This window comes from Salvelinus alpinus, chromosome 16 (assembly GCF_045679555.1).
Source record: "Salvelinus alpinus chromosome 16, SLU_Salpinus.1, whole genome shotgun sequence".
Taxonomy (NCBI): Eukaryota; Metazoa; Chordata; class Actinopteri; order Salmoniformes; family Salmonidae; genus Salvelinus; species Salvelinus alpinus.
In genome coordinates, this window is record NC_092101.1 from 12,119,059 (window position 1) to 12,144,377 (window position 25,319).

Sequence of the window (25,319 nt, forward strand, 5' to 3'; positions counted from 1 at the left end):
TAACAGATTGAGTGAAATGGTTCTACTGACAACCCACAGCTATGAGGCAATAGATTTGTTTCCTGAAGAGACACTCTTATTCAAAAGCATGGCTACATAACGAATGAGCATTATGTCACATACAGTATTTAACATATTTCATTGAGAACCTAGTTTGAGGGAAGGAACATACAATATTTATTTTTATGCCACAAAAAACATGGATGACAAGGAAGGAAGACAAATTATTGAGGTAGAAACAGACGCCACATTAAATAAGCACTTTCCCTTTGAATAAAGCGGTGCCAGGCTGGATAGGTTGAGGAAGTGGATATTAACTTGTGGAGGAAAGAGCAAAAAGGGCCAACGAGTTTAAGAGGGAAAAACGAAGAGACAGAGCATCTTTTCTAGACGTTGCTATGAAACCCGTATGTTAAAAACTGCCCAGTGTGTGCTGTCAATATGAACTTCCCCTTTGGCCTCCCTCCTGTCAACAACTGTTCCCCATACACTGCTTGTCAGACCCAGTGTGACTCTCCGGGCCCATCCGGACCGTCACTAATGATATCACTGATGGCATAATATTGAGATGTCATTTGCTCAAGTGGAGATGCCACTGTCAGTTTATCACAAGGGCAGTTACTGTACACAGGGCTTTTTCGCTTTCCGATATGCCCCAAGGCTTGCTTCGGCCTCCTAAACCTCTCCCCTCCCTTCTGATTCCTCCATCTCCTACTCCCCCTACTTCAAACGTTCCCCCCCAACACACACACACACACATGCACGCACGCAAGAACAGACACTCCCCACTCCTGTCTCTAACAGTGTGTGTGTGTCCGTGTCCGGTGGGCCTGCTGTGTCCAGCTGCCCTCGTAGGGGTAGGAGGCGAGGGAGACTCACTTTGTTGTCTGCTGTCTTGGCTTCCTCCTTCGTTGCTGCGTCTGTCAGGCTCTCTTTGGTAGAGGTCGCCGACACACCCGTCTCCAGCACCTCCAGTTCCTGCTCCATTCTGCAGAACAGAGAGAGATGTTATCAGTCACACACACAGACATGGTCAATGACACACAACAGTGTGAGAATGCTTGGCAAGTCGTGCACATCATGCATTCACGAGCCGCAGTGTTCCAAAGCAGTTTTGGATTTCTGTCTTGTCTATTTAAAATGTTTGTTATTTTTGGCAACAGTGCTCATCCATTGGGAAGGTGTTTTTACAGATTTTACAGATGCACTTATTTTTTTGTCTAAAATAAACGAGCTGAGTGCATAAGGAGTTGTTCAAAATCAAAGAAAAACATTAGCAACCCCCCCCCTTAAACTATTTCTTTAAGTGTCCTGGTATTGTTCAATACCAATACAAATCTCACTATGGCCTATCTAACAGAATTAAGCGCCTATTTGGGCCTTAGCTTTCTCCAATTCCGCATTTTCCCTAGCTCCGGCAATTGTTCACTTGCGTTGCTCATTGGGTGCTGTGCCAGTTTAGTGCCAATGTTGCCCCAGTCTGAGCCCCAACAGCCAGCCAGCACTACAGCAGCCAGGAGGAATTTAATTAGCGAATTGGATTGCCAGGGGAAGAAGATTGATGACACTGTTTTGCTATGAGTGAGAAAGAAAATGGTTGGAGCGAGGAGGGAGGGGTGGTGGTGGAAGGCTGGTCTGTTCTTGGCTACTGGGTCTCCTTTCTGTACCCGAGCCGACAAGGTGAAAAATCTGTCGATGTGCTCCAGGGTTGCTGTTGAATGATACACCCTCGCTGTGACCACGCTCTCTGAGGGTGTCTCAGGGAGAAGGGATATGCAAAAAACACATTCCTAGTATTACTACACACATGTGTGAAATAGGAAAAATAAACAGGAAAAGCAGGAAATGTGAATATTATGTGGATTATAATTAATGGAATTTTTTTTGTATGGGGTTGATACATTTAAACTTTGAATACACTACAAGTTTGCATTTCCTGCTGTGCAGGAAAATTGTCATCAACAACATAGTGATCAAATTAAGATCCTACATCTGTACTCCTTTCGAGCTAAGAGTTAAACTTATTAAACATTTTCTAAGAAGCATTGCAAACGATCTCACTGATAGCAAATATGCTGGGCCACATTGCCAGTGAGCTGGCATGCCAAAATTATATTGAGAGAAAAGAATATCAAGATTTTATCTGTTTTTATAAGTTAAGAGCAGATTTTACCTTGTTAATTTTACCTTGTTAAAGACTGGTTAAATAAAGACATATAATGAATCCAGAAACATGTATAGGTAGTAGGTACCAGTGGAGGCTCCTCAGAGGAGGAAGGGGAGGACCCTCCTACTCAGTAAATTGTTTTTTTTATATATAGTGAAACATTTGAAAAAGTATTCTTTTTAAATAAATTATACTAAATATATTAATTTATGTCACCATATAATTGATTAAAACTCACTGTTTTGCAATGGTCTACAGTAGCCTCAGCAGCACTCTGTAGGGTAGCACCATGGTGTAGCCGGAGGACAGCTAGCTTCCGTCCTCCTCTGGGTACATTGACTTCAATACAAAACCTAGGAGGCTCATGGTTCTCACCCCCTTCCATAGACATACTCAGTAATTATGACAACTTACGGAGGACGTCCTCCAACCTATCAGAGCTCTTGCAGCATGTACTGACATGTTGTTCACCCAATCAACGGATTAGAGAATTAATCTACTACTGAAAGCAGAAGCTACAGCTAGCTAGCTAGCACTGCAGTGTATAAAATGTTGTGAGTAGTTGACTCAAAGACAAAGAAAGACAATAGTTGAACAGAGAGATAGTTATATTTGTTAGTATTTAAAAAAAACTTTTACTTTCTCTTAGCTACCGAATGCAGCTAGCTAGTTAGCCTACTTAAACACCCGGCTCAAACAGAGAGGGATGCTATGTTAGCTAGCTGGCTATGGCTATCCAACACTGGATTCCCTTCCAAGTCGTAGTTTTATTAATTTATTGCCACCGGGGCCCACTGGTGTAACTGCTAAACTGCATTCTGACTAAACACTGTGCTGCATGTTTGTAGCGGGTTTCCTAACATGTTAGTTCTATTAGCTATGTTGACTATGACTACAAATGAAATGGGGATAAACATACCTGAATTTGTCCAATACAAACTCTCATTTGCAACTGTTGGACTAATGATTACAGCCTAGATCAGCTAGATGCAGACAAATTGTGCAAGGCGGTATTGAATGTGTCACTGTCTGTCCCCTTGATTACTCAACATTTCTCGACCTGTGCACTTACACTACTGGTCAAAAGTTTTAGAACACCTACTGATTCAAGGGTTTTTCTTTATTTGTACTATTTTCTACATTGTAGAAAAATAGTGAAGACATCAAAACTATGAAATAACACATATGGAATCATGTCGTAAGCAAAAAAGTGTTAAACAAATAAAAATAAATGTTATATTTGAGATTCTTCAAATAGCGTACCTTTGCCTTGATAACAGCTTTGTACACTCTTGGCATTCTCTCAACCAGCTTCACCTGGAATACTTTTCAAACAGTATTGAAGGCGTTCCCACATATGCTAAGCACTTGTTCCTTCACTCTTCGGTCCGACTCATCCCAAACCATCACAATTTGGTTGAGGTCGGGGATTGTGGAGGCCAGGTCATCTGATGCATCACTCCATCACTCTCCATCTTGGTAAAATAGCCCTTACACAGCCTGGTGGTGTGTTGGGTCATTGTCCTGTTGAAAAACAAATGATTGTCCCACTAAGCTAGATGGGATGGCGTATCGCTGCAGAATGCTGTGGTAGCCATGCTGGTGCCTTGAATTCAAAATAAATCACAGACAGAGTCACCAGCAAAGCACCCCCACACCATAACACCTCCTCCTCCATGGTTTACGGTGGGAAATACACATGCGGAGATCATCCGTTCACCCACAGCGCATCTCACAAAGACACAGCGGTTGGAACCAAAAAATCTGAAATTTGGACTCTAGACCAAAGGACAAATTTCACCAGTCTGATGTCCATCGTTCGTGTTTCTTTTCCCAAGCAAGTCTCCTCTTCTTATTGGTGTCCTTTAGTAGTGGTTTCTTTGCAGCAATTCGACCATGAAGGCCTGATTCATGCAGTCTCCTCTGAACAGTTGATGTTGAGATGTGTCTGTTATCTGAACTCTGTTAAGCATTTATTTGGGCTGCAATTTCTGAGACTGGTAACTAAAATGAACTTATCCTCTGCAGCAGAGGTAATTCTGGATCTTCCTTTACTATGGCGGTCCTCATGAGAGCCAGTTTCATCATAGCGCTTGATGGTTTTTGCGACTGCACTTGAAGAAACTTTCAAAGTTCTTGAAATATTGTATTGACTGACCTTCATGTTGTAAAGTAATGATGGAATGTCGTTTTTCTTGGCTTGAGCTGTTCTTGCCATAATATGGACTTGGTCTTTTACCAAATAGGGCTATCTTCTGTATACCACCCCTACCTTGTCACAACACAACTGATTGGCTCAAACGCATTAAGAAAGAAAGAAATTCCAAATGAACTTTTAACACCTGTGAATTTAAATGCATTCCAGGGGACTTCCTCATGAAGCTGGTTGAGAGAATGCCAAGAGTGTGCAAAGCTGTCATCAAGGCAAAGGGTGGCTATTTGAAGAATCTCAAATATAAAACACTTTTTTGGTTATTACATGATTCCATATGTGTTATTTCATAGTTTGATATCTTCACTATTATTCTACAATGTAGGTTGTAGCAACCTCATGATGGGTACAGGGAAAATTCGAGTAACATGTAGTAGCCTAAACCTATCAATGTTACATTGAGCTGGGTGAATGGAATATGAATGACAGTCATCCAATATGCTATAATAGAAACAAGGCTGTGCTCATAAAAAAAAAAATCATCCTCCCTCATCTTAAACATCACAGAGAGCAACAGGTAGGTACACCAGTGTTCCAGGGTTGTAGACGTACCTAATGATGTTCTCCTCCATCCCCTTGAGCTTGGCTTCGTCCTCCGCAAGCTGTTTCTTGGCCTCGTCCTGCTCCGAGCCAGCAGCTCCATCCAGCAGCCATCTTTCCCTCAGGGACTTTTGCTGGACAGGACAGAAGAACATAGGAAGATCAATTACTGATTATTCACCCCCCTTTGATTTCATCACATTTTGTTGCTTGACAAAGTGGGATTGAAATGGATTTAGTTGTGATTTTTTTATTGATCTACACTAAATACTACATAATGTCAAAGTGAAAAGAAAATTCTACAAATGTTAACACATTTATCAAAATTAAATAACTCAAATAGTTGTTGCAAAAGTATTCGCACCTTTTGTTTAGTCAAGACTAAATTATTTCAGGGGTAACATTTGGCTTGACAAATCACATAATAAGTTACATGGACTTAGTGTGAAATAATAGGGGTTGACATGATTTTTGAATTACCCCTTCCTCTGTCCCCCATACATACAACTTTTGTATGGTCACTCAGTCAAGCTGCATCATGGTATGGGTGTGCTTGACAAAGACAGAGCTTGAAGAATTATGAAAAGAATAATGGGCAAATATTGCACAATCCAGGTGTGCAAAGCTCTTAAGACTTACCCAAGAAGACCCACAGCTGTAATCACTCACAAATGTGTTTCTAACATGTATTGACTCAGGTGGGTGATTACTTATCTAATCAAAGTATATAAGTTTTTTTTCATAATTTTTGTTATTTAATTTTTTCCCACTTTGACATTACAGAGTAATTACAGAGTAAAGAAAATCACAATTATATTTATTTCAATCCCACTTTGTAATGCAGATGTAAAATAATGAAACAAAAAGTTTATCATTTTTAGATAAAAGTATACTAAATATATTCACGTCACCAAATACCTGATAAAAACATTGTTTTGCAATGAAGGTCTACAGTAATCTCAACAGTGCCCTCTAGGGTAGCGCCATGGTGTAGCCGGAGGACAGGTATTTTCTGTCCACCTCAGACTACATTGACTTCAATACAAAACCTTGGAGGCGAGTGATCCTCACCCCTTCCATAGACCGACATGGTAATTATGACATCTTCCGGAGGACGTCCTCCAACCAATGAAAGCTTTTGCAGTATGAACTAACATGTTGTCCATCCAATCAAAGGATCAGAGAATGAACCTAATACTACGCATGTGTGATTTAGAAGATTGATGAGTTGGTGACATTGTTGGACAGATTGAGATTGAGATAGTGAATAATGACAGTTGGGCATTTTGGTGATAATAATCCATTTAAATGTGTTTCTTCAAACTGCAGGAGACAGAGGACATAGATTATATATAGTTTTTTTGGTTTTAGAACTACATAGTTTTTTATTTACATTTGCCTTGCTAACTTCAGTAGCAAGTAGCTAGCTAGCTACCAGAGTGCAGTTTTCTACACCAGAATAGCTAAAGTTAACAACAATGTAGTGGATGTATTGTTGAAGAACCCCTTTCATTGCCCACATCAGATTTAAGCTTCTGGGAAAAAGCCAATACTGATCATGTAATGGACGAAGGTCTGCATATTCAAACTGCGCAACACAACAAGAAGATAGGAAGAAACAGGTTGACGCAGCGCATTTTGTTGTGTCGTCCTCTGGTGGCTAGCTAGCTAGCTAAAATTGGCCTTTTCCTAAATTAGCCATGGATGGAGATAGGGATTTGGACTTGTTGTTTTATGTAACTTCTGTCCTGGCCAATGATTATAACGGCAATTCTGATTTAACCATAAATTCATACATTGTGCCCCTGGCCTGAGAGGATAGAAGTTCAATATGTAGCTAGATGTAGTAGGCTAATGTTAACTAGCTGGCTCATCGTTGCCCATGAAAGGAAGTTAGGCTAGCGAGCAAGCATTTTAGCCAGGTAGCCTAGGACAACAAAAACTAAAAATGTGAAATGTATGAGAGAGTCATAATCAGTCAATTGAAATACATTCATTAGACCCTAATCTATGGATTTCACATGACACTGGGCAGGGGTGGGCCTGGGAGGGCATAGATAGGTCCACCCATATGGCAGCTAATCCCACCCACTGGGGAGCCAGGCCCAGCCAATCAGAATGAGTTTCCCCCCACAAAAAGGCTTTATTACAGATAGAAATACAGACAGGAAGCAACCCATCCCCCCTCCGGATGTGGAGGTCCTGGGTTGGCGTGGTTACACGTGGTCTGTGGTTGTGAGGTCGGTTGGACGTACTGCGAAATTCACTGAATTGACGTTGGAGGCATGGTAGAAATATTCAATTCTCTGGCAACAGCTCTGGTCAACATTCCTGCAGTCAGCAAAACTTGAGACATCTGTGGCATTGTGTTGTGTGACAAAACTGTACATTTTAAAGTGGCCTTTTATAGTCCCCAGCACAAGGTACACCTGTGTAATGATCATGCTGTTTAATCAGCTTCTTGATATGCCACACCTGTCAGGTGGATGGATGAGATTGCTCTCCGGTTTTATGATGAAACAAAGGTGTGGTTGAATTTAATCTGCCACTGTGTCTTCTTATTGTCTCGGCCTTAGGCCTATATATCACGGTGGCAAGGCATATGAATTAACAAGTTATAGAGCAAACAACACAATTATCAAAACACATAGGTTGTAATATGGCTTTTTTTCTGGCTTGGCTGCCTCAGTGACTTTACACACGCACCGCTACTGGTGTACTCACCATGTACAGCAGGCCATTGACATTCTGGACTCACCCAGATGGTCAGTATCAAGTCTTTGAAAATGCTACCTGCTTGTTTACACATATTCAGCTACAGCACATATCTCTCTCTCTCTCTCTCTCTCTCTCTCTCCCTCTCTCTCTCTCTCTCTCTCTCTCTCTCTCTCTCTCTCTCTCTCTCTCTCTCTCTCTCTCTCTCTCTCTCTCTCTCTCTCTCTCTCTGTCTCTCTATCACTTGCTCTCCTTTTCTCTTGCTCAAAGCCATACTGTAACTCCACACCTCTACATGCACACACCCACATGCAGGCATGCACACGCACACACACACACACACACACACACACACACACACACACACACACACACACACACACACACACACACACACACACACACACACACACACACACACACACACACACACACAGTCTTGTATAACTAACCTTGTGGGGACACACAATTCAGTCCCATTCAAAATCCTATTTTCCCTAACCTCTAATCCTAACCTGTACCCTAACCTTAACCCTAATCCTAACCTTAACCTAAAAACCTAACCTTAACCCTAAACCTAACCATAGCTTCTAACCCCAACACTAAATTATAACTTAACCCTGAACCCCCTAGAAAAAGCATTTGACCTTGTGGGGACTAACAAAATGTTAAATGTTAAACACGTCCACACTATCATGCCCTGACCTTAGAGAGCCTTTTTTATTCTCTATTTGGTTAGGTCAGGGTGTGACTTGGGTGGGCAAATCTATGTTTCTATTTCTTCGTTGGCCTAGTATGGTTCCCAATCAGAGGCAGCTGTTTATCGTTGTCTCTGATTGGGGATCATACTTAGGCAGCCCTTTTAACCACCTTAGATTGTGGGATGTCTTGTCTATGTCTAGTTGCCTGCGAGCACTACATAGCTTCATGTTTCGTTGCACTTTGTTATTTTTTGTTTGTGAGTTTCATCGGAATAAAACACGTGGAACTCTATGCACGCTGCGCCTTGGTCTACTCTAACGACGGATGTGACACACACACACACACGCGCGCGCGCACGCACACACGCACACACACACACTTATTCAAACTGTAGACGGGATTCATATCATGCATTAATACTCTGTATGTTAATTTCCAACTTATTTCAAATGTAACGTGAATGTAAATTCATTGCCATGAATAGCATCCACTTAAGAATGGGCTGAAATCAGCTCTATGCAGCATGATGGATTTGCATAATTTCTGCCCTTGGCAGGGGACTGGTCTGGAACCCAATCTCTTTCAAAAGCAGGAAAATGTGGGTAAAGGCTATTTTTGCAGCAATGAAAGAGTCTCATGCCACGCCAGTGTATCCAGCATAGAATAATATCACTATTCATGAATTCAACCCCAGGCAGGAAAAATCCATCTAACCCAACTATCTCATGACCCGACCATCTTTCTCTTATCAATAAGCTGGTCTCTCTCTCTCTCTCTCTCTCTCTCTCTCTCTCTCTCTCTCTCTCTCTCTCTCTCTCTCTCTCTCTCTCTCTCTCTCTCTCTCTCTCTCTCTCTCTCTCTCTCTCTCTCTCTCTCTCTCTCTCTCTCTCTCTCTCTCTCTCTCTCTCTCTCTCTCTCTCTCTCTCTCTCTCTCTCTCTCTCTCTCTCTCTCTCTCTCTCTCTCTCTCTCTCTCTCTCTCTCTCTCTCTCTCTCTCTCTCTCTCTCTGAGAAAAAACATACTGTATTTACAGTACCAGTCAAAAGTTTGGACACACCTACTCATTCCATGGTTTTTTATTTATTTTTACTATTTTCTACATTGTAGAATAATAGTGAAGACATCAAAACTATGAAATAACACATGGAATCATGTAGTAACCAACAAAGTGTTAAACAAATCAAAATATATTTTATATTTGAGATTCTTCAAAGTAGCCACCCTTTGCCTTGATGACAGCTTTGCACACTCTTGGCATTCGCTCAACCAGCTTCATGAGGTAGTCACCTGGAATGCATTTCAATTAACAGGTGTGCCTTGTTAAAAGTTCATTTGTGGAATTTCTTTCCTTCTTAATGCGTTTGAGCCAATCAGTTGTGTTGTGACAAGCTACGGGTGGTATACAGAAGATAGCCCTATTTGGTAAAAGACCAAGTCCATATTATGGGAAGAACTGCTCAAATAAGCAAAGAGAAACGACAGTCCATCATTACTTTAAGACATGAAGGTCAATCAATACGGAACATTTCAATAACTTTGAAAGTTTCTTCAAGTGCAGTCGCAAAAACCATCAAGCGCTATGATCAAACTGGCTCTCATGAGGACCGCCACAGGAAAGGAAGACCCAGAGATACCTCTGCTGCAGAGGACAAGTTCATTAGAGTTACCAGCCTCAGAAATTGCAGCCCAAATAAATGCTTCACAGAGTTCAAGTAACAGACACATCTCAACATCAACTGTTCAGAGGAGACTGCGTGAATCAGGCCTTCATGGTCGAATTGCTTCAAAGAAACCACTACTAAAGGACAAAATTAAGAAGAATAGACTTGCTTGGGCCAAGAAACACGAGCAATGGACATTAAGCCGGTGGAAATCTGTCCTTTGGTCTGATGAGTCCAAATTTGAGATTTTCGGTTCCAACTGCCTTGTCTTTGTGAGACGCAGAGTAGGTGAACGGACAATCTCCGCATGTGTGGTTCCCTCCGGGAAGCATGGAGGAGGAGGTGTGATGGTGTGAGGGTGCTTTGCTAGTGACACTGTCAGTGATTTATTTTGAATTCCAGGCACACTGAACCAGCATGGCTACCCCAGCATTCTGTAGCGATATGCCATCCCATCTGGTTTGCGCTTAGTGGGACTATCATTTGTTTTTCACCAGGACAATGACTCAATACACCTCCAGGCTGTGTAAGGGCTATTTGACAAAGAATGAGAGTGATGGAGTGCTGCATCAGATGACCTGGCCTCCACAATCACCCGACCTCAAACCAACTGAGATGGTTTGGGATGAGTCGCACCGCAGAGTGCGAGTTTTGATGTGCAAACCCCTTCAAGAATGTTGGAAAAGCATACCAGGTGAAGCTGGTTGAGATAATTGTAAAGCTGTCATCAAGGCAAAGGGTGGCTACTTTGAAGAATCTAAAATCTAAAATATATTTTGATTTGTTTAACACTTTTGGTTACTACATGACTACCATGCGATCTGTTTCACAATCCTCTCTACTCTACCGCTCTCCCCCTTCTCGCCTTCCCTCCTTTCTCCTCTCCCTTTCACTCTCTCTCTCTCTTATCCAGCTCCCCTGCGTATGCTCTCCCTGCCTCTCCCCTGGTGGGCTCTATGATTGGGTGACATCATCACCTGTTCACGCCCTTCCACACACACACCGTCGCCCCGTCGGAAGCAAGAGGACAAAGCCACAGCAGCTCCCACACATGTACCCTGTGTTTGATCCATTGTTCTGGGGGAGCACAATGCCCCATAAATAAACACACGCGTATATGTGCATACGCGTAAACACACACACACACACACACACACACACACACACACACACACACACACACACACACACACACACACACACACACACACACACACACACACACACACACACACACACACACACACAATGCATACTTACAGGCACACACACACATACGGTACACACACTCTCACACCAACTGGGCATTTCGCTCATTTGTAAAAGATCAGGGGCACAGAACTAGCCACAGCAGTTAGCTTCACATGATTATATTTTACTGCAAATTAAACATGATCAGACAAGCAATGTTATATAATAATAGCTACTCAATATCCTTTTCATATTTCTAAACGGACTCTACTGGGAAATATAATAAAGCAGGAGTTGTACTGAAACGACATTTGCAGAATAATTATAACAATAACAGACAAGCTGCATATTGTGGCGCTGAGTCCCAAACGGACATCCTTTACTGTTCTACTACCTCCTGTGACCATCATACACTCTTAGAAAAAAAGGGTTCCAAAATGGTTCTTCGGCTGTCGACATAGGAGAACCCTTTTTGGTTCCGGGTAAAACCCTTTTTGGTTCCAGGTAGAACCATGTTGGGTTCCATGTAGAACCCTCTGTGTATAGGGTTGTACATGGAACCAAACAGGGTTCTACATGGAACCAACAAGGGTTCTTCAAAGGTTTCTCTTATGGGGACAGCCGAAGAACCCTTTAAGGTTCTAGGTAGCACCTTTTTTTCTATAGAGTGTAGCTGGGGCCATTTCTATTTTGATTACTCAACTCAGGAAATGTACTGAAATTCAATTAAGAAATCTAAATAACCTTTATAGACAATAACAGCACAATACCAATTCACAAGTTGGATTGCAGTACATTTCCTGGATTGATTGTGTTGTGAGGGCATTAACCTATCGCAGCCCTGTTGTCCACCCCAAGGACCAATAGCCTATAATATCTACATTCCTGCACCAATCAAAAATAAACAGAAATAAAACAACAATGTCTGCTGAGTGACAGTGAGGTGAAAAAGCTGAATGCAACTGGTCTGTATTCACCCACCATTCAGCTTCCTGCCTCTCCCTCTCCCCTCTGTTTCTATTTCTACATTTGTTTCTCTCTCCCTCATCTCTGTTAGTCTTTCTCTCTCTTTCTATCCCCTACCCATTCTCTCCCTCTCATCTCGCTCTCCCTCTTTCTCTTTTTATATCACCTACCCCCATCTCTTTCTCTCTCTCTCTCTACCTCCCACTCTCTCTCCCTCTTTCTCCCTCTTTCTCTCTCTCTGTTCAGTGTGTCTGCTGACTGGACAGTTGAGCTCCATGGAAACTGCTAATGAGTCCAGTATTTGGATCTTATCTCCCTCTGGCTGGCCGGCTCTCTCTCTGCTTGCATTGGGCTAGCTGTATTAGCTGCCTCACCGATAACTATGGATGTGTCCCAAAAGGCACCCTATTCCCTATAAAGTGCACTACTTTTGACCAGAGCGCTACTGTATGTGCCCTGGTCAAAAGTAGTGCACTATATGTAGGGAATATGTTGTCATTTGGGGCACAACCTATGTGGAGACCTGATCACTATCTATTGATCCTCAATCCATCCATGGACCAACAGAGGAAATAGAAGAGTAACATAATCCAATATGGAGATTGCACTTATAAACATTTTATTATATTTACTAGTGCAATTTTACTCTTGTTGTTTTCAAAAAGTGAGTCATAATTGAAGTGAAGGGTAATTGAAAATCGATTAAAGCTTGTTTTAGAGGCCACAAGTATTAGAAACTGAATAAAAGCAAAAAGCCATGCAACCAAAAACAGCAACGCCAAATTCACTTTCCACAATACAAGAATGCAGCTAGCTGAAAGTAAATCAGGGCAAGACAATGCACTGCATACTTAGCAGGGGAAGTGTGTTTTTTTCTTGCCCCAAAACAGGATGTCTTTCAAAGCCAAACTTTTTAGTTTTTTTTTTCAGAGGGATTCTTCTTCTTTTGCTGTCTGAGCATAGGGCCTCCTCTGTCCAGCCATGTGCTTTCAGGACCCTTGAACACACACACTCACACACCACACACACACACACACACACACACACACACACACACACACACACACACACACACACACACACACACACACACACCACACACACACACACACACACACACACACACACACACACACCACACACACACACACACACACACACACACACACACACACACACACACACACACACCACACACACACACACGCACACACACCACACACACACACACACACACACCACACACACACACACACACACACACACACACACACACACACATCACACACACACCACACACACACACACACACACACACACACACACACACACACACACACACACACACACACACACACACACACACACACACACACACACACACACACACACACACACACACACACACACACACACACACACACACACACACACACACACACACACACACCCTTTACTGATGTCCAGCGCAGGAGTTCAATTCTACCAGCCCCAGCCAAGTCCTTCTAGATCCCTGCTGTGCTCATTCCATAGAGAGGCCCCTCTACTCCTCTAGACTTTAGGAGTTGGTGCCCAGTTCCTTGCACAACCACTGCCAAGCCTTACTGGCACGGTTAACTACCCCCCTAAAAACTGATTTGTCAATGCAGCACTCATAAATAAACTTTATATTAAAAGGAAAGGGTGTAGGAAACCATCATACTCAAGACACCATACCACTCCTTGCAAATTGTGGGAAGGTACGATTTTGGTTTCTCATTGGTTCTGGGAACGAAGCCATCATTTTCCTGTCCGGTAAAACTGAATGTTTTTTAAACGTTCTGAGAACGGAAGTGAACATTTTGCCTGTTCTGGAACTTTTTAGGTTGCAGGGAGGTTCTGAGAATGTTTTACTATGGTTCCCTGAAAGTTTTCCTGGGAGGTTTTATTAACGTTATGAGAACTGACGTTATTTGAAGGTAATTAAAATGGCAAAATAGCGCTCTGAAAACATTCTCTAAATGCTGTAAATGTTTTGAATGAAATGTAAAGGTTATTTGGAGTTTTTTTAATAACTTCCTTAAAACTTTTACTGAATGTTTTAATAACACTGCTAGCTTAGTTTAACTGTTAACACCAAGCACAGATAGGACACATGGAAATTAATTTACTTAGACATTAATCATGCAAACACATGTCTTTTTATTTATTTATTGTGGCACAGCGTCAGTGGTCTTCTGTTCTCTATCCATGGAAGTTGTCCACTGGGCCACCAGGATGGGGTTTGCATGCTATGATTTTTAACTCATACAAAGCAGTTTATTTTAGACTGTTTCGCGTTGTTGGTTGTAGGTGCGCTTGACTCAGCAGCCCTAGCAAAGTGTTCCAATGTTGAACCATTTAATGTGTCTGAAGGTAGAACTCTGCCTACCCGGCAGGCCCAGAGTGCAAATCAAGTGCACCTACAGTATATGCCTACCGCTGGCGAATCAGATAGCTCAGATCACCGTGTCTACACAGCTTCCCCGAGCCATAGACTGTAAAAAATAATCCTCGAACGCACATCAAAGTTGATACTGTGAGATTTCAAAACTTTTAAAACCATGACTAGAGAAACACGCAAAGAGATGCTGTTTTTATAAGTGAGTTCATGTTTAAGTTGTTATTCAGCACTGTCAACACTTTTATAAGCCATAAAATGCCCGTTCTCCCTACGTCCACTCACACTACAACCAGCACTGCAGCTGCAATGAATGAGTATAGCAAAGTGTGCTGATAAGTTTGAGTTGTTATTATTAGTGGCTTGTGTCTTTTTCAATATCGTGGAATATTTCCCTTTCGCTGGTCATAGGAGTAACAGCATGAATTGGTGCATGGGGCAGAAATAATGCAGTGCGACTTCAGTTTCACCATCAGCTGGAAGACTGTGTCCCCTTTTCTCAGCGGAGGGAGGGAGAGCGGAGGGACGGTGAGTCTGGTGAGAGGCAGCCTCACCGCTGCTCCCCCCCCTCAGACTGACCATCAGATGCATGCCATCAGTCTCCCCCCCCCCAAATTATCTATTACCAGCGTAATCATATACCTATTTTTATATATATAATTTCTAAATGGTCTGAGAATAACAACACTGGCAGGACAATTCAAGCATAGCCAATATGCAGTGATAATGTATTGGGCCTATAGCCTACTGCACAAGCCTCATTGCTACATAACTGTTTTTAATTGGTTAATGTTGCATAGGCTTATGTTTTTTAAGTTGCGGTAGATCTCGGCTTGCATTTTGACTCATAAAGTAATCTTGACTCAGAAAAAGTCGGTGACCACTGAGATAGAGGATAGAGAGAGTTTTTTTGACAATGAGAATGGAATTGTTTTTAAATAACATTCTTAGAACTTTCTTTGAATGTCACTATTGTTTTCTTGTGTTTTTTTTGGAAAGCTTTCTTAATAATCTGAGAACATGACTTTAAATAGAACCATGAGGAAACCTGTAGGAAACGTTATGCCGAAGTACTGAAATTCTCACAGAAGAACGTTGTTTCTTAATATTCTCTGAACTATTTGAGAACATTCCCAGTGTCAAACCAGTTGAAGAACGTTCATAGAACATTACCAAAAATTGAATTAAATGTAACCATGTTTGAACTTTTAGGAAACGTTCCGTTAAAGTAATGAATATGCTGAATATCCTTAAATATGCTGAGAATGTTCCAAAACTATCCTGCACCATTCCCAGATAGTTGTGGGAAGGTTGTATGCAAAACAACCATAGGACAACCACACACAAATGTCTGAGATGAAAGTGATATAAGAGATAGCGATTCGGACGGCTCAGACATTTTCCAAATTCTCTGAGGGGTTGCCGTGACAACGTTGGCACTACTGCACTCTTCAAAGTGAAAAATACTTGTACTTTCCAACACTCCTGCACCCAATCCTGTTGTACTGTGAAACCAAAATAACTGTACCCAACAGCTGGATGCTCAGTGTCCCATCCACCCCTCAGTGTTCCCCCAGTGTCCCATCCTGTCCCCCTTCTTACCTTGAGGTGAGAGAGCTGTCTCCTGTCATCTTCCAGCTGCCTCTTCTTATTCTCAATCTCTGTCTGCCTCTTCCTCTTCTCCTGTTGAAGCATAGGAAAAACACAGTCAGTATGTGGGGAGAAGAGATGAAATGCACACCAACAGTAAATAGTACGGATGGATAGATTATGGAGCCCTGAAGGTTCCTAAGTTGTAGCAAAGTGCTAGCAACAACATGATGGTGAGTTTGATTCCTGCATGGGCCAAATATACAGAGATAAGCTTCACCAGGCCATTTCCCCCTACTAAGTACAGAGGAAACCATATACACTCTCCTCCTAAAGAGCTCTTAACTGCAACAATTACAGACTTTGGCATGTGCTATGTCATTGACTATTAAGCTTGGGGCCCTGGGTCTGAACCCCGCCCTGTGCAACTGGGTCCTGGACTTCCTGAAGGGCCATCCCCTGGTGGTGAAGTTAGGAAACAGCATCTCCACTTTGCTGATCCTCAACACAGGGGCCCCACAAGGGTGCGTGCTCAGCCCCCTCCTGTACTACCTGTTCACCCATGACTGTATGGCCACGCACGCCTCCAACTCAATCATCAAGTTTGCTGACGACAAAACAGTAGTAGGCTTGATTACCAACAATGACGAGACAACCTACAGGGAGGAGGTGAGGGCCCTGGCGGAGTGGTGCCAGGAAAAGAACCTCTCCCTCAACAAAACAAAGAAGCTGATCGTGGACTTTAGGAAACAGCAGAGGGAGCACGCCCCTATCCACATCGACGGGACCGCAGCGGAGAAAGTGAAAAGCTTCAAGTTCCCTCAGTGTACACATCACTGACAGTGATGAGCCCCTCCTTCAAGGGGGCTTATCATTTGGATATTTTCTAGGCTGAACTTCGTATTGCGCTAATAAGATGTCTAATCTAAATCAACATGTGCTCTATGTTGAGAATAGAGAAGGTTTTATAGAAATGTTTGATTTGAGGTTATAGGAACACGTGGCGTGACTTTAACTTGAACCTCTCTTATGCCCTAACACGACTTATACTTCATATTCAACCTCGCAAAAATCGATGCACGCACATGAACACATGCATGCAAACACACACACAGACACACAGGGACGCACGCGCACACGGACACAATGGGCCGTGCATTTCTCATTGTGACAGGGTATTCTTTTTTAAAGGTCTGGTCATACTGGGCATGGCTTCCTCTCTGCCCTGCCTCTCAGAGACGCCAGCTCCACAGAAATACAATACACAACCCTGCCAACTAGAGTCCAATCCGAGAGAATCCACTCGCCCCTAAACTCAGGCCTTTGTCGGGGCATAGTGGTAGGGGCTAGGGGTTGATTTGGGATTGTTCTCTTTCTATGCTGTAAATAGCAATCACCCTAGTCGGCTGAGGGCATGCCACGTCCCTCTGTTTATCAAGGAAAAAGGTTCACTTCACTATCTGTGGCCCTATGAGAAGACCTGCGGATCACACACACACACACACACACACACACACACACACACACACACACACACACACACACACACACACACACACACACACACACACACACACACACACACACACACACACACTGTCGCCTGGCTCCAACATGGTACATGGGAGAGAGAGTATATCTGCCACATCAGCACGAGCTTCATCTGAAAGCAGTGGACCGTGGTGAAGAGGAGAGAATGATATGACCTGTCCCAACAATAGAAGGGGAAACCAAGGGCACAAGGAAGATGGCTGGCCCGGTGGCGCAGTTGGTTAAAGCACATAGCTCACAACACTACAGCTGTGGGTTTGATTCCCACGTGGGAAGAATAACTGTATTAAGTTGCCTTAGACTTGATCATTATTATGGAAGGGAGTGGTGTGAAATGTATTGGAAGTGAGTGTTATTACTGTAGTGTTGACACTCGTGTTATTTACAGTGCCCATTTAAACTGTGCAGTCTGCAACACTGGCCTTGGCTAAGTCTTTCTGTACGTTTTGCTCATGCAGCATTATTGAAAAGGGACAGAATGAAATTGAAAGACTGAGAGGAGACAAATTGAGAGGGAGATGGAGAAATAGAGAGGTAGGGCAGAGAAAAGAAATGAGACAAAATCTTTAAAGATCGATTGATGTGTGTGTGTGTGTGTGTGTGTGTGTGTGTGTGTGTGTGTGTGTGTGTGTGTGTGTGTGTGTGTGTGTGTGTGTGTGTGTGTGTGTGTGTGCTGATCGATTGGTGCATTAGAGGCTGCATTACCCCTCTCTGTGGCTTACTAAAACCAAAAGACCAAAGAACAAAATGGAGGGAAGTTTGAGTGTATGTGTGATAGGGTTGTGTGTGATAGGGTGTGTGTGTGTGTGTGTGTGTGTGTGTGTGTGTGTGTGTGTGTGTGTGTGTGTGTGTGTGTGTGTGTGTGTGTGTGTGTGTGTGTGTGTGTGCATGCAATAAAGATATAGAAAGAGAGGAAGGAGAGAGAGAGTAGAGAGGGGAGAGAGTAGAGAGAGGGGAGAGAGAGGGAGTCAAGAGAGGGGAGAGAGTAGAGAGATGGAAGAGAGAGAGAGTGGAGAGAGAGGGGAGGGAGAGAGTCGAGAGAGAGGGAGGAGAGAGAGAGTTGGGGGTGTCTTCGGAGGAAGACGCTGAAAGCCATGGGCTTATGGATCAAAAGGTTTTATTTCTCCTTCCCAGTCGGTTGGCATTAATGATTAAAGCCACTAAAGAGGATACGCTGGTGGAAAGCTTCGAGACGGAAATTAAAGTGGAGCAGGAAATCTCCCGTCAAATCCATCAAACCAAAACCAGTCCATCTACTACTGTATATAAACATATTAATTGCAATCGTTTCGCTGCTCGGTAATGTCGGAGTGCGTTGTGTACATTATACTGTATAGTAAGTGTTTTGACCATGAGAGTGTAACGGTTGTGAACCACATATGGCAGGAGGATCTCATCCCTTACCGCTATAGCCTGGAGTCTCTCCTGCTGTGACAGCCCCTCAGACATCCTGCCAGAGAGAGAGAGAAAGAGAGAGGGGGGGTAAGAGAGGTAGGGAGCGGGGAAGAAAGGGAGGGAGGGAGGGGCGGAGAGAGAGAGAGCTAGTTAACTTGTTCAACAAGAAACCCACAAAACAATTGGCCGTGAAGACATCATTCTAAGAAATAGCCAGCCTTACAGGTTTGTGGTCTTGGATACCATGGGTCTCTTCGCATTTAAAACATAATGAGATGTATGGGAAAGGCCAGGTTGCATTCCTTCCACCGCTGGTTACCTTAATTACAAACTATTAACTTAATTTCACAAACAGGCATGAACAAACATCGCCCACCCACTCCTTCTCTCTCCGTCGAATTCAGACACACACGAGGTAAGCCAATGTTGCAAAAGCATTCGTTCTTTTTTTTTTCTTTTTTTTTTTTTTTTTCTTTAAAATTTTATCCCCTTTTCTCCCCAATTTTTGTGGTATCCAATCGCTAGTAATTACTATCTTGTCTCATCGCTACAACTCCCGTACGGGCTCGGGAGAGACGAAGGTCGAAAGTCATGCGTCCTCCGAAGCACAACCCAACCTAGCCGCACTGCTTCTTAACACAGCGCGCCTCCAACCCGGAAGCCAGCCGCACCAATGTGTCGGAGGAAACACCGTGCACCCGCCCCCTCGGTTAGCGCGCACTGCGCCCGGCCCGCCACAGGAGTCGCTGGAGCGCGATGAGACAAGGATATCCCTACCGGCCAAACCCTCCCTAACCCGGACGACGCTAAGCCAATTGTGCGTCGCCCCACGGACCTCCCGGTCGCGGCCGGCTGCGACAGAGCCTGGGCGCGAACCCAGACTCTGGTGGCGCAGCATAGCACTGCGATGCAGTGCTCTAGACCACTGCGCCACCCGGGAGGCCTTGCAAAAGCATTCGTTCAACTGAATACCAGACAGTAATACCTAATACATCGAAAGAAGAAGGAAATCATGATTCCTTTCTGTAGTGTGTTAGGGAGGAGGTATTTGGGATATATTCTTTTTTTCACTGCACGTGACGAATAAAATGTGAAACTTGAAACGCGCGCACACACACATACACAGAGAGAGCGAGTGAGAAAGAGAGAGAAAGAGAAATCTGGATTTCATCCTCCCGTCCCATTGACAGTTGTAATATCTAATTCCTGCCTGTCAAGCATTTTACTAAAGAGGAAACATATGTATGCGTCTATGCTTTCATACCTGAGGAATTCAGAGCATGTGCAGATCAGCTTTCCTACACACATTCGTTCCTGGATAAACTCCTAGTCATACTGTATATGCAATAGTGTATGTGTATGGTTAATTGCTGGACTATAGCTGAATTAGGTCCGTTCAATTAGTTCACATCACCACAAATACTGTAGCAAAGAAAGTATCACCTCGTGCAGAGGACTCAATAGGTGGAATGAAGCCCAAAAAATGACGACCACACAAATCGCTGATTCATTGGCAACAGCACGACTTATCACAACCCACACAAGTTCTTTGACTTAAGAAAAACAGAAAATATATGACCAACACCTTAAAGAAAGTATTGACTTATAAAATAGATACCAGGGATAATTCTGTAGAAGGTCCACCTCACACTTTCTCATTTTGATATCTTTGTGGGGAAATAAGGGTGCACATGAACAGTCACCGATCACCACACGAGGTAATTCCATTTATCTTATGAAACAGGAAGATAGAAATTGTAACAAGGGTCATTGAGCAAAGAAAATATTGATGTCGGGCGATGATATGCTGCAGGCCTATTGTTGACAATGTTTCTCAAGCGCATGCCTGGCTAATTGATTCCAGATATTCAGGCCACAAAAATGTGCGGCCACATATTCACACAGTCAAACACAATAAAACACATTAACACACAGTGAATGTCATATGGTCCCACTTTACATGAAGTGTCCAAAAAATCTACGTACAGTATTTACCTGGTACTGTAGCTACATATGTAGATAGGTATAGTGTAATTACAGTGTAAGTAGGCTACAACTGTTGTCAGGTTTGCAGTTTGTGTTATTAGACACATTTGAATCCTTATACGCATTATATTTGTAACTAAACTCAAATTAATGGTGGCCAAGTCTACCCTTACATCAGAACAATTGTTAAAGATTGCCAAACCATACAGTGTTTATATCACACCAGGGCCATTTCATCAGAGCTAGTCAGGATTGGTCCTCTCTCTGGCCAGTTTGAGTTTGGCCCTGGATTCATTTGGCTCCTCCATGTTCCAGAGGATTGATCTGCCATGCCTACTGTGCAGCAGCCCTTTTCTCTATGCTCCAGTTCTCATCTCTGATAGGTCTGTGTAAGAATGCCAGAAGGACAGCCTCTCCTTGACCTTTCAACCCCAGAGAATGTATAACAAAAGGACAATCTAGCCTCAAGCAGCAATGGCCAGTAGCTTAGTGGTAGCTTAGTAGAATAGGCAAAGACCAAGTTGAGTGAGTGCACTACTCAAGAAACCTCATCTAAAAGAACGATCGACATCAGTAGCAATGCATTGTCACTCTGGGTTTCGTGTGCTAGCCAAGATGTCCGACACCGTAATGACATAATTAGATAAATAACAGTAAGACAAGTTGAGCGTGAAATAGGGCAAGAGACAAGCTGAGGCTCAAGCTGGCTCAATATCAGCTTTTTTCACGCTAGTTTTTTTTTTAGGGGGAGGGTGAAAATGTATGAATTCTTTCCTGGAGGAGCCTGCAGGGGAACCGTGTCAAGAGAGAGAGAGCATCCAGCGAGAACGCAGGATGCAAGGCTGCCAATGTTTCCCCTCGCTTTCTCCACAGGCAGGTTGCAAAATCCCCCCGAAAAACTGATAGACTTCCAATACCAAAATATGACATCAAGCTGCACACAGTGTCTCTCTCTCTCTCTACAACAGGGACTGTGACTCTTCGTGTGCACTTACAATGCCTCACACGGCGTAATGACCGACCGCACGTCTCCTGGAAGGTCACAAGACAGACAGCCCGTCTGAGAAGCCTCAGAGCTCTGTATCAGAGCATGCTCCGATGGGAGAAGAGAGGGAGAGGAGAGGTATGCATCCCACCCAGACACCACCACCACTACCAGCACCCCTAGTGCCATTCCATCCCAGACTGGGAGTGTGCTGGTCGGGAACGGCCCCCCTCTGATAGCCCCGTTTGAAAGATGAGACACACGGCATGCCATGAGGGAACGTAGGAATGCCTGGCCTGCGCTACAGCCCTACCCCGCCGGCCCCAACAACTCCTGCCACCCCAACATGTGTTTCCCATCCCCCAGGACCCCCCCCCTATATAACACACACCACCTGTAAAAATATCATGCGTTTTTTCGGGGCTCCTAAGTTAAATATATTTGGCTGCTTGGCTTACAGTGGAGAATGGTGTGAGAAGCTGAGGGGGTAAGCAGAGAAAGTGGAGAGCGGTGGTTATAATTCACAACTAGGGCCTCAAGGTGAAACAGCAGAACTCAGCCTAGGACCATGTCTACCAGACATTTTCATTCGCGTAGACACTATGTCTCGCGGGCAGAATGCTATTAACGTGGCTCATCTTCAATGCTACGGTAGGCTAATGCTAATGCTATGTGTGGCTGTGACTGCTGGGTCCGAGTATGCAGAATTCAGCAGAGCTGCATCATGTATGGGCTATTGTCTGGGGGAAATGCCTGCTTGCTGCTGTGTGCCCAGTCAGCAGCTTTTGGCTGACAGGTCGGAGAGAGAGGGACAGGGCAGGACAAAGCCATGTGCTGGCCACCATTGCTGCTGACTAATCTGAATGCTACCTATAGCACCCTCTAGGACACTGCATAAACGATGCTAGCATACACAGCGACACATGCTTTATGCCTCAGCCCCAGCCACAGCTAGGCCAAATCCAAATCTGTATAAGTAAAGGCTATCTACCAATAAGTAAAGGCTATCCACCAATAAGTAAATGCTATCTAAATGGTGCCGGAGCAGAAGGCAGACATTTTATGTGCCCCCAACCGATTGTGTTTTTTTGTTCGTTTATCTGCGTTGTTCGTAACTTCTTTTTTTTTAAATTTTGTACATGATGTTGCCGCTACCGTTTCTTATGACCGAACATAACTTCTAGACATCAGGACTGCAATTACTCACCAAGGACTAGCAGAATCCTTTTTCTTCTTTCACGACTCTGACGAGCCCGAGGCAGAGGATATACGGCTCCCTCGGGAACAGGCTCCGAGCCCCGTGATCTGCGTGAAGAGGAGGCCGAGAAAGAGAGGCCGGAGAGCGGGCTGCCTGCTGAGAATTCGAAGGCGATCTAATAAACCCCCACTTCCCTCAATTCTGCTAGCAAATGTGCAATCTTTGGACAATAAAATCGACGAGTTACGAAAAGATTAAACTACCAATGGGACATTAAAAACTGTAACATCTTCTGCTTATGGCTGAACGACGACAACATCAACATAAAGCTGGCTGGTTATATGATGTACCGGCAGGATAGAACAGCGGGACAGGACGGGACATTTTTGTATTTTTGTAAACAACAGCTGGTGCACGATATTTAAGGAAGTCTCAAGCTATTGCTCACCTGAGGTAGAGTTTCTCATGATAAGCTGTAGACCACACTATCTACCTAGAGAGTTTTCATCTGTATTCTTTGTAGCTGTTTACATAACACCACAGTCAGAGGCTGGCACAAGCAGTGAATGAGCATTGAATGAGCTGTATTCCGCCATAAGCAAACAAGAAAACACTCACCCAGAGGCGGCACTCCTAATAGCCGGGAACTTTAAAATCAGTTTTATTACATTTCTATCAGCATGTTAAATGTGCAACCAGAGGGAAAATAACTCTGGACCACCTACACTCCATACACAGAGACTCATACAAAGCTCTCCCTCGCCATCCATTTGGCAAATCTGACCATAATTCCATCCTCCTGATTACTGCTTACAAGCAAAAATTAAAGCAGGAAACACCAGTTACTAGATCAATAAAAAAGTGGTCAGATGAAGCAGATGCTAAGCTACAGGACTGCTTTGCTAGCACAGACTGGAATATGTTCCAGGATTCCTCCAATGGCACTGAGGAGTACACCACATCTGTCATTGGCTTCATCAATAAGTGCATCGATGATGTCATCCCCACAGTGACCGTACGTACATACCCCAACCAGAAGTAATGGATTACAGGCAGCATCCGCTTTCAAGGAGTGGGACTCTAACCCGGAAGCTTATAAGAAATCCCGCTATGCCCGCCGACGAACCATCAAACAGGCAAAGCATCAATACAGGACTAAGATTGAGTTGTACTACACCGCTCCGGCGCTCGTCGGATGTGGCAGGGCTTGCAAACCATTACAGACCACAAAGGGAAGCACAGCCGAGAGCTTCCCAGTGACACCAGCCTACCAGACGAGCTAAACTACTTCTATGCTCGCTTTGAGGCAAATAACACTGAAACACGCATGAGAGCACCAGCTGTACCGGAAGACTGTGTGATCACGCTCTCCACAGCCAATGTGAGAAAGACCTTTAGACAGGTCAACATTCACAAGGCTGCAGGGCCAGGCGGATTACCAGGACATGTACTGCGAGCATGCGCTGACCAACTGGCAAGTGTCTTCACTGACATTTTCAACGTCTCCCTGTCCGAGTCTGTTATACCAACATGTTTTAAGCAGACCACCATAGTGCCTGTGCCCAATAACACTAAGGTAACCTGCCTAAATGACTATCGACCCGTAGCACTCATGTCTGTAGCCATGAAGTGTTTTGAAAGGCTGGTCATGGCTCATATCAACACCATCATCCCAGAAACCCTAGATCCACTCCAATTTGCACACCGCCCAAACAGATCCACAGATGATGCAGTCTCTATTGCACTCCACACTGCCCTTTCCCACCTGGACAAAAGGAACACCTATGTGAAAATGCTATTCATTGACTACAGCGCAGCGTTGAACATCATAGTGCCCCTCAAGGCTCATCACTAAGCTAAGGACCCTGGGACTAAACACCTCCCTCTGCAACTGGATCCTGGACTTCCTGACTAGCCACCCCAGGTGGTAAGGGAAGGTAACAACATATCCGCCACGCTGATCCTCAACACAGGGGCCCCTCAGTGGTGCGTGCTCAGTCCCCTCCTGTACTCCCTGTTCACTCATGGCTGCATGGCCAGGC

At 43.9% G+C, this 25,319-nt stretch overlaps 1 protein-coding gene across 6 annotated transcripts in view; it reads right to left on the reverse strand.

The window, feature by feature from the left end:
- The window catches only part of LOC139540820 (paralemmin-1-like), a 73,506-nt gene that overhangs the window by 17,772 nt on the left and 30,415 nt on the right, over positions 1-25,319 (reverse strand). For all 6 annotated transcript variants that reach the window (XM_071344802.1, XM_071344805.1, XM_071344806.1 and 3 more), the window contains exons 2-5: positions 19,118-19,163; positions 16,175-16,255; positions 4,932-5,053; positions 880-988 (exon numbers count right to left, since the gene is read on the reverse strand). In XM_071344802.1, coding sequence (XP_071200903.1) covers positions 880-988; positions 4,932-5,053; positions 16,175-16,255; positions 19,118-19,163 — 358 coding nt within the window. The remainder of the gene's footprint in view (positions 1-879; positions 989-4,931; positions 5,054-16,174; positions 16,256-19,117; positions 19,164-25,319) is intronic.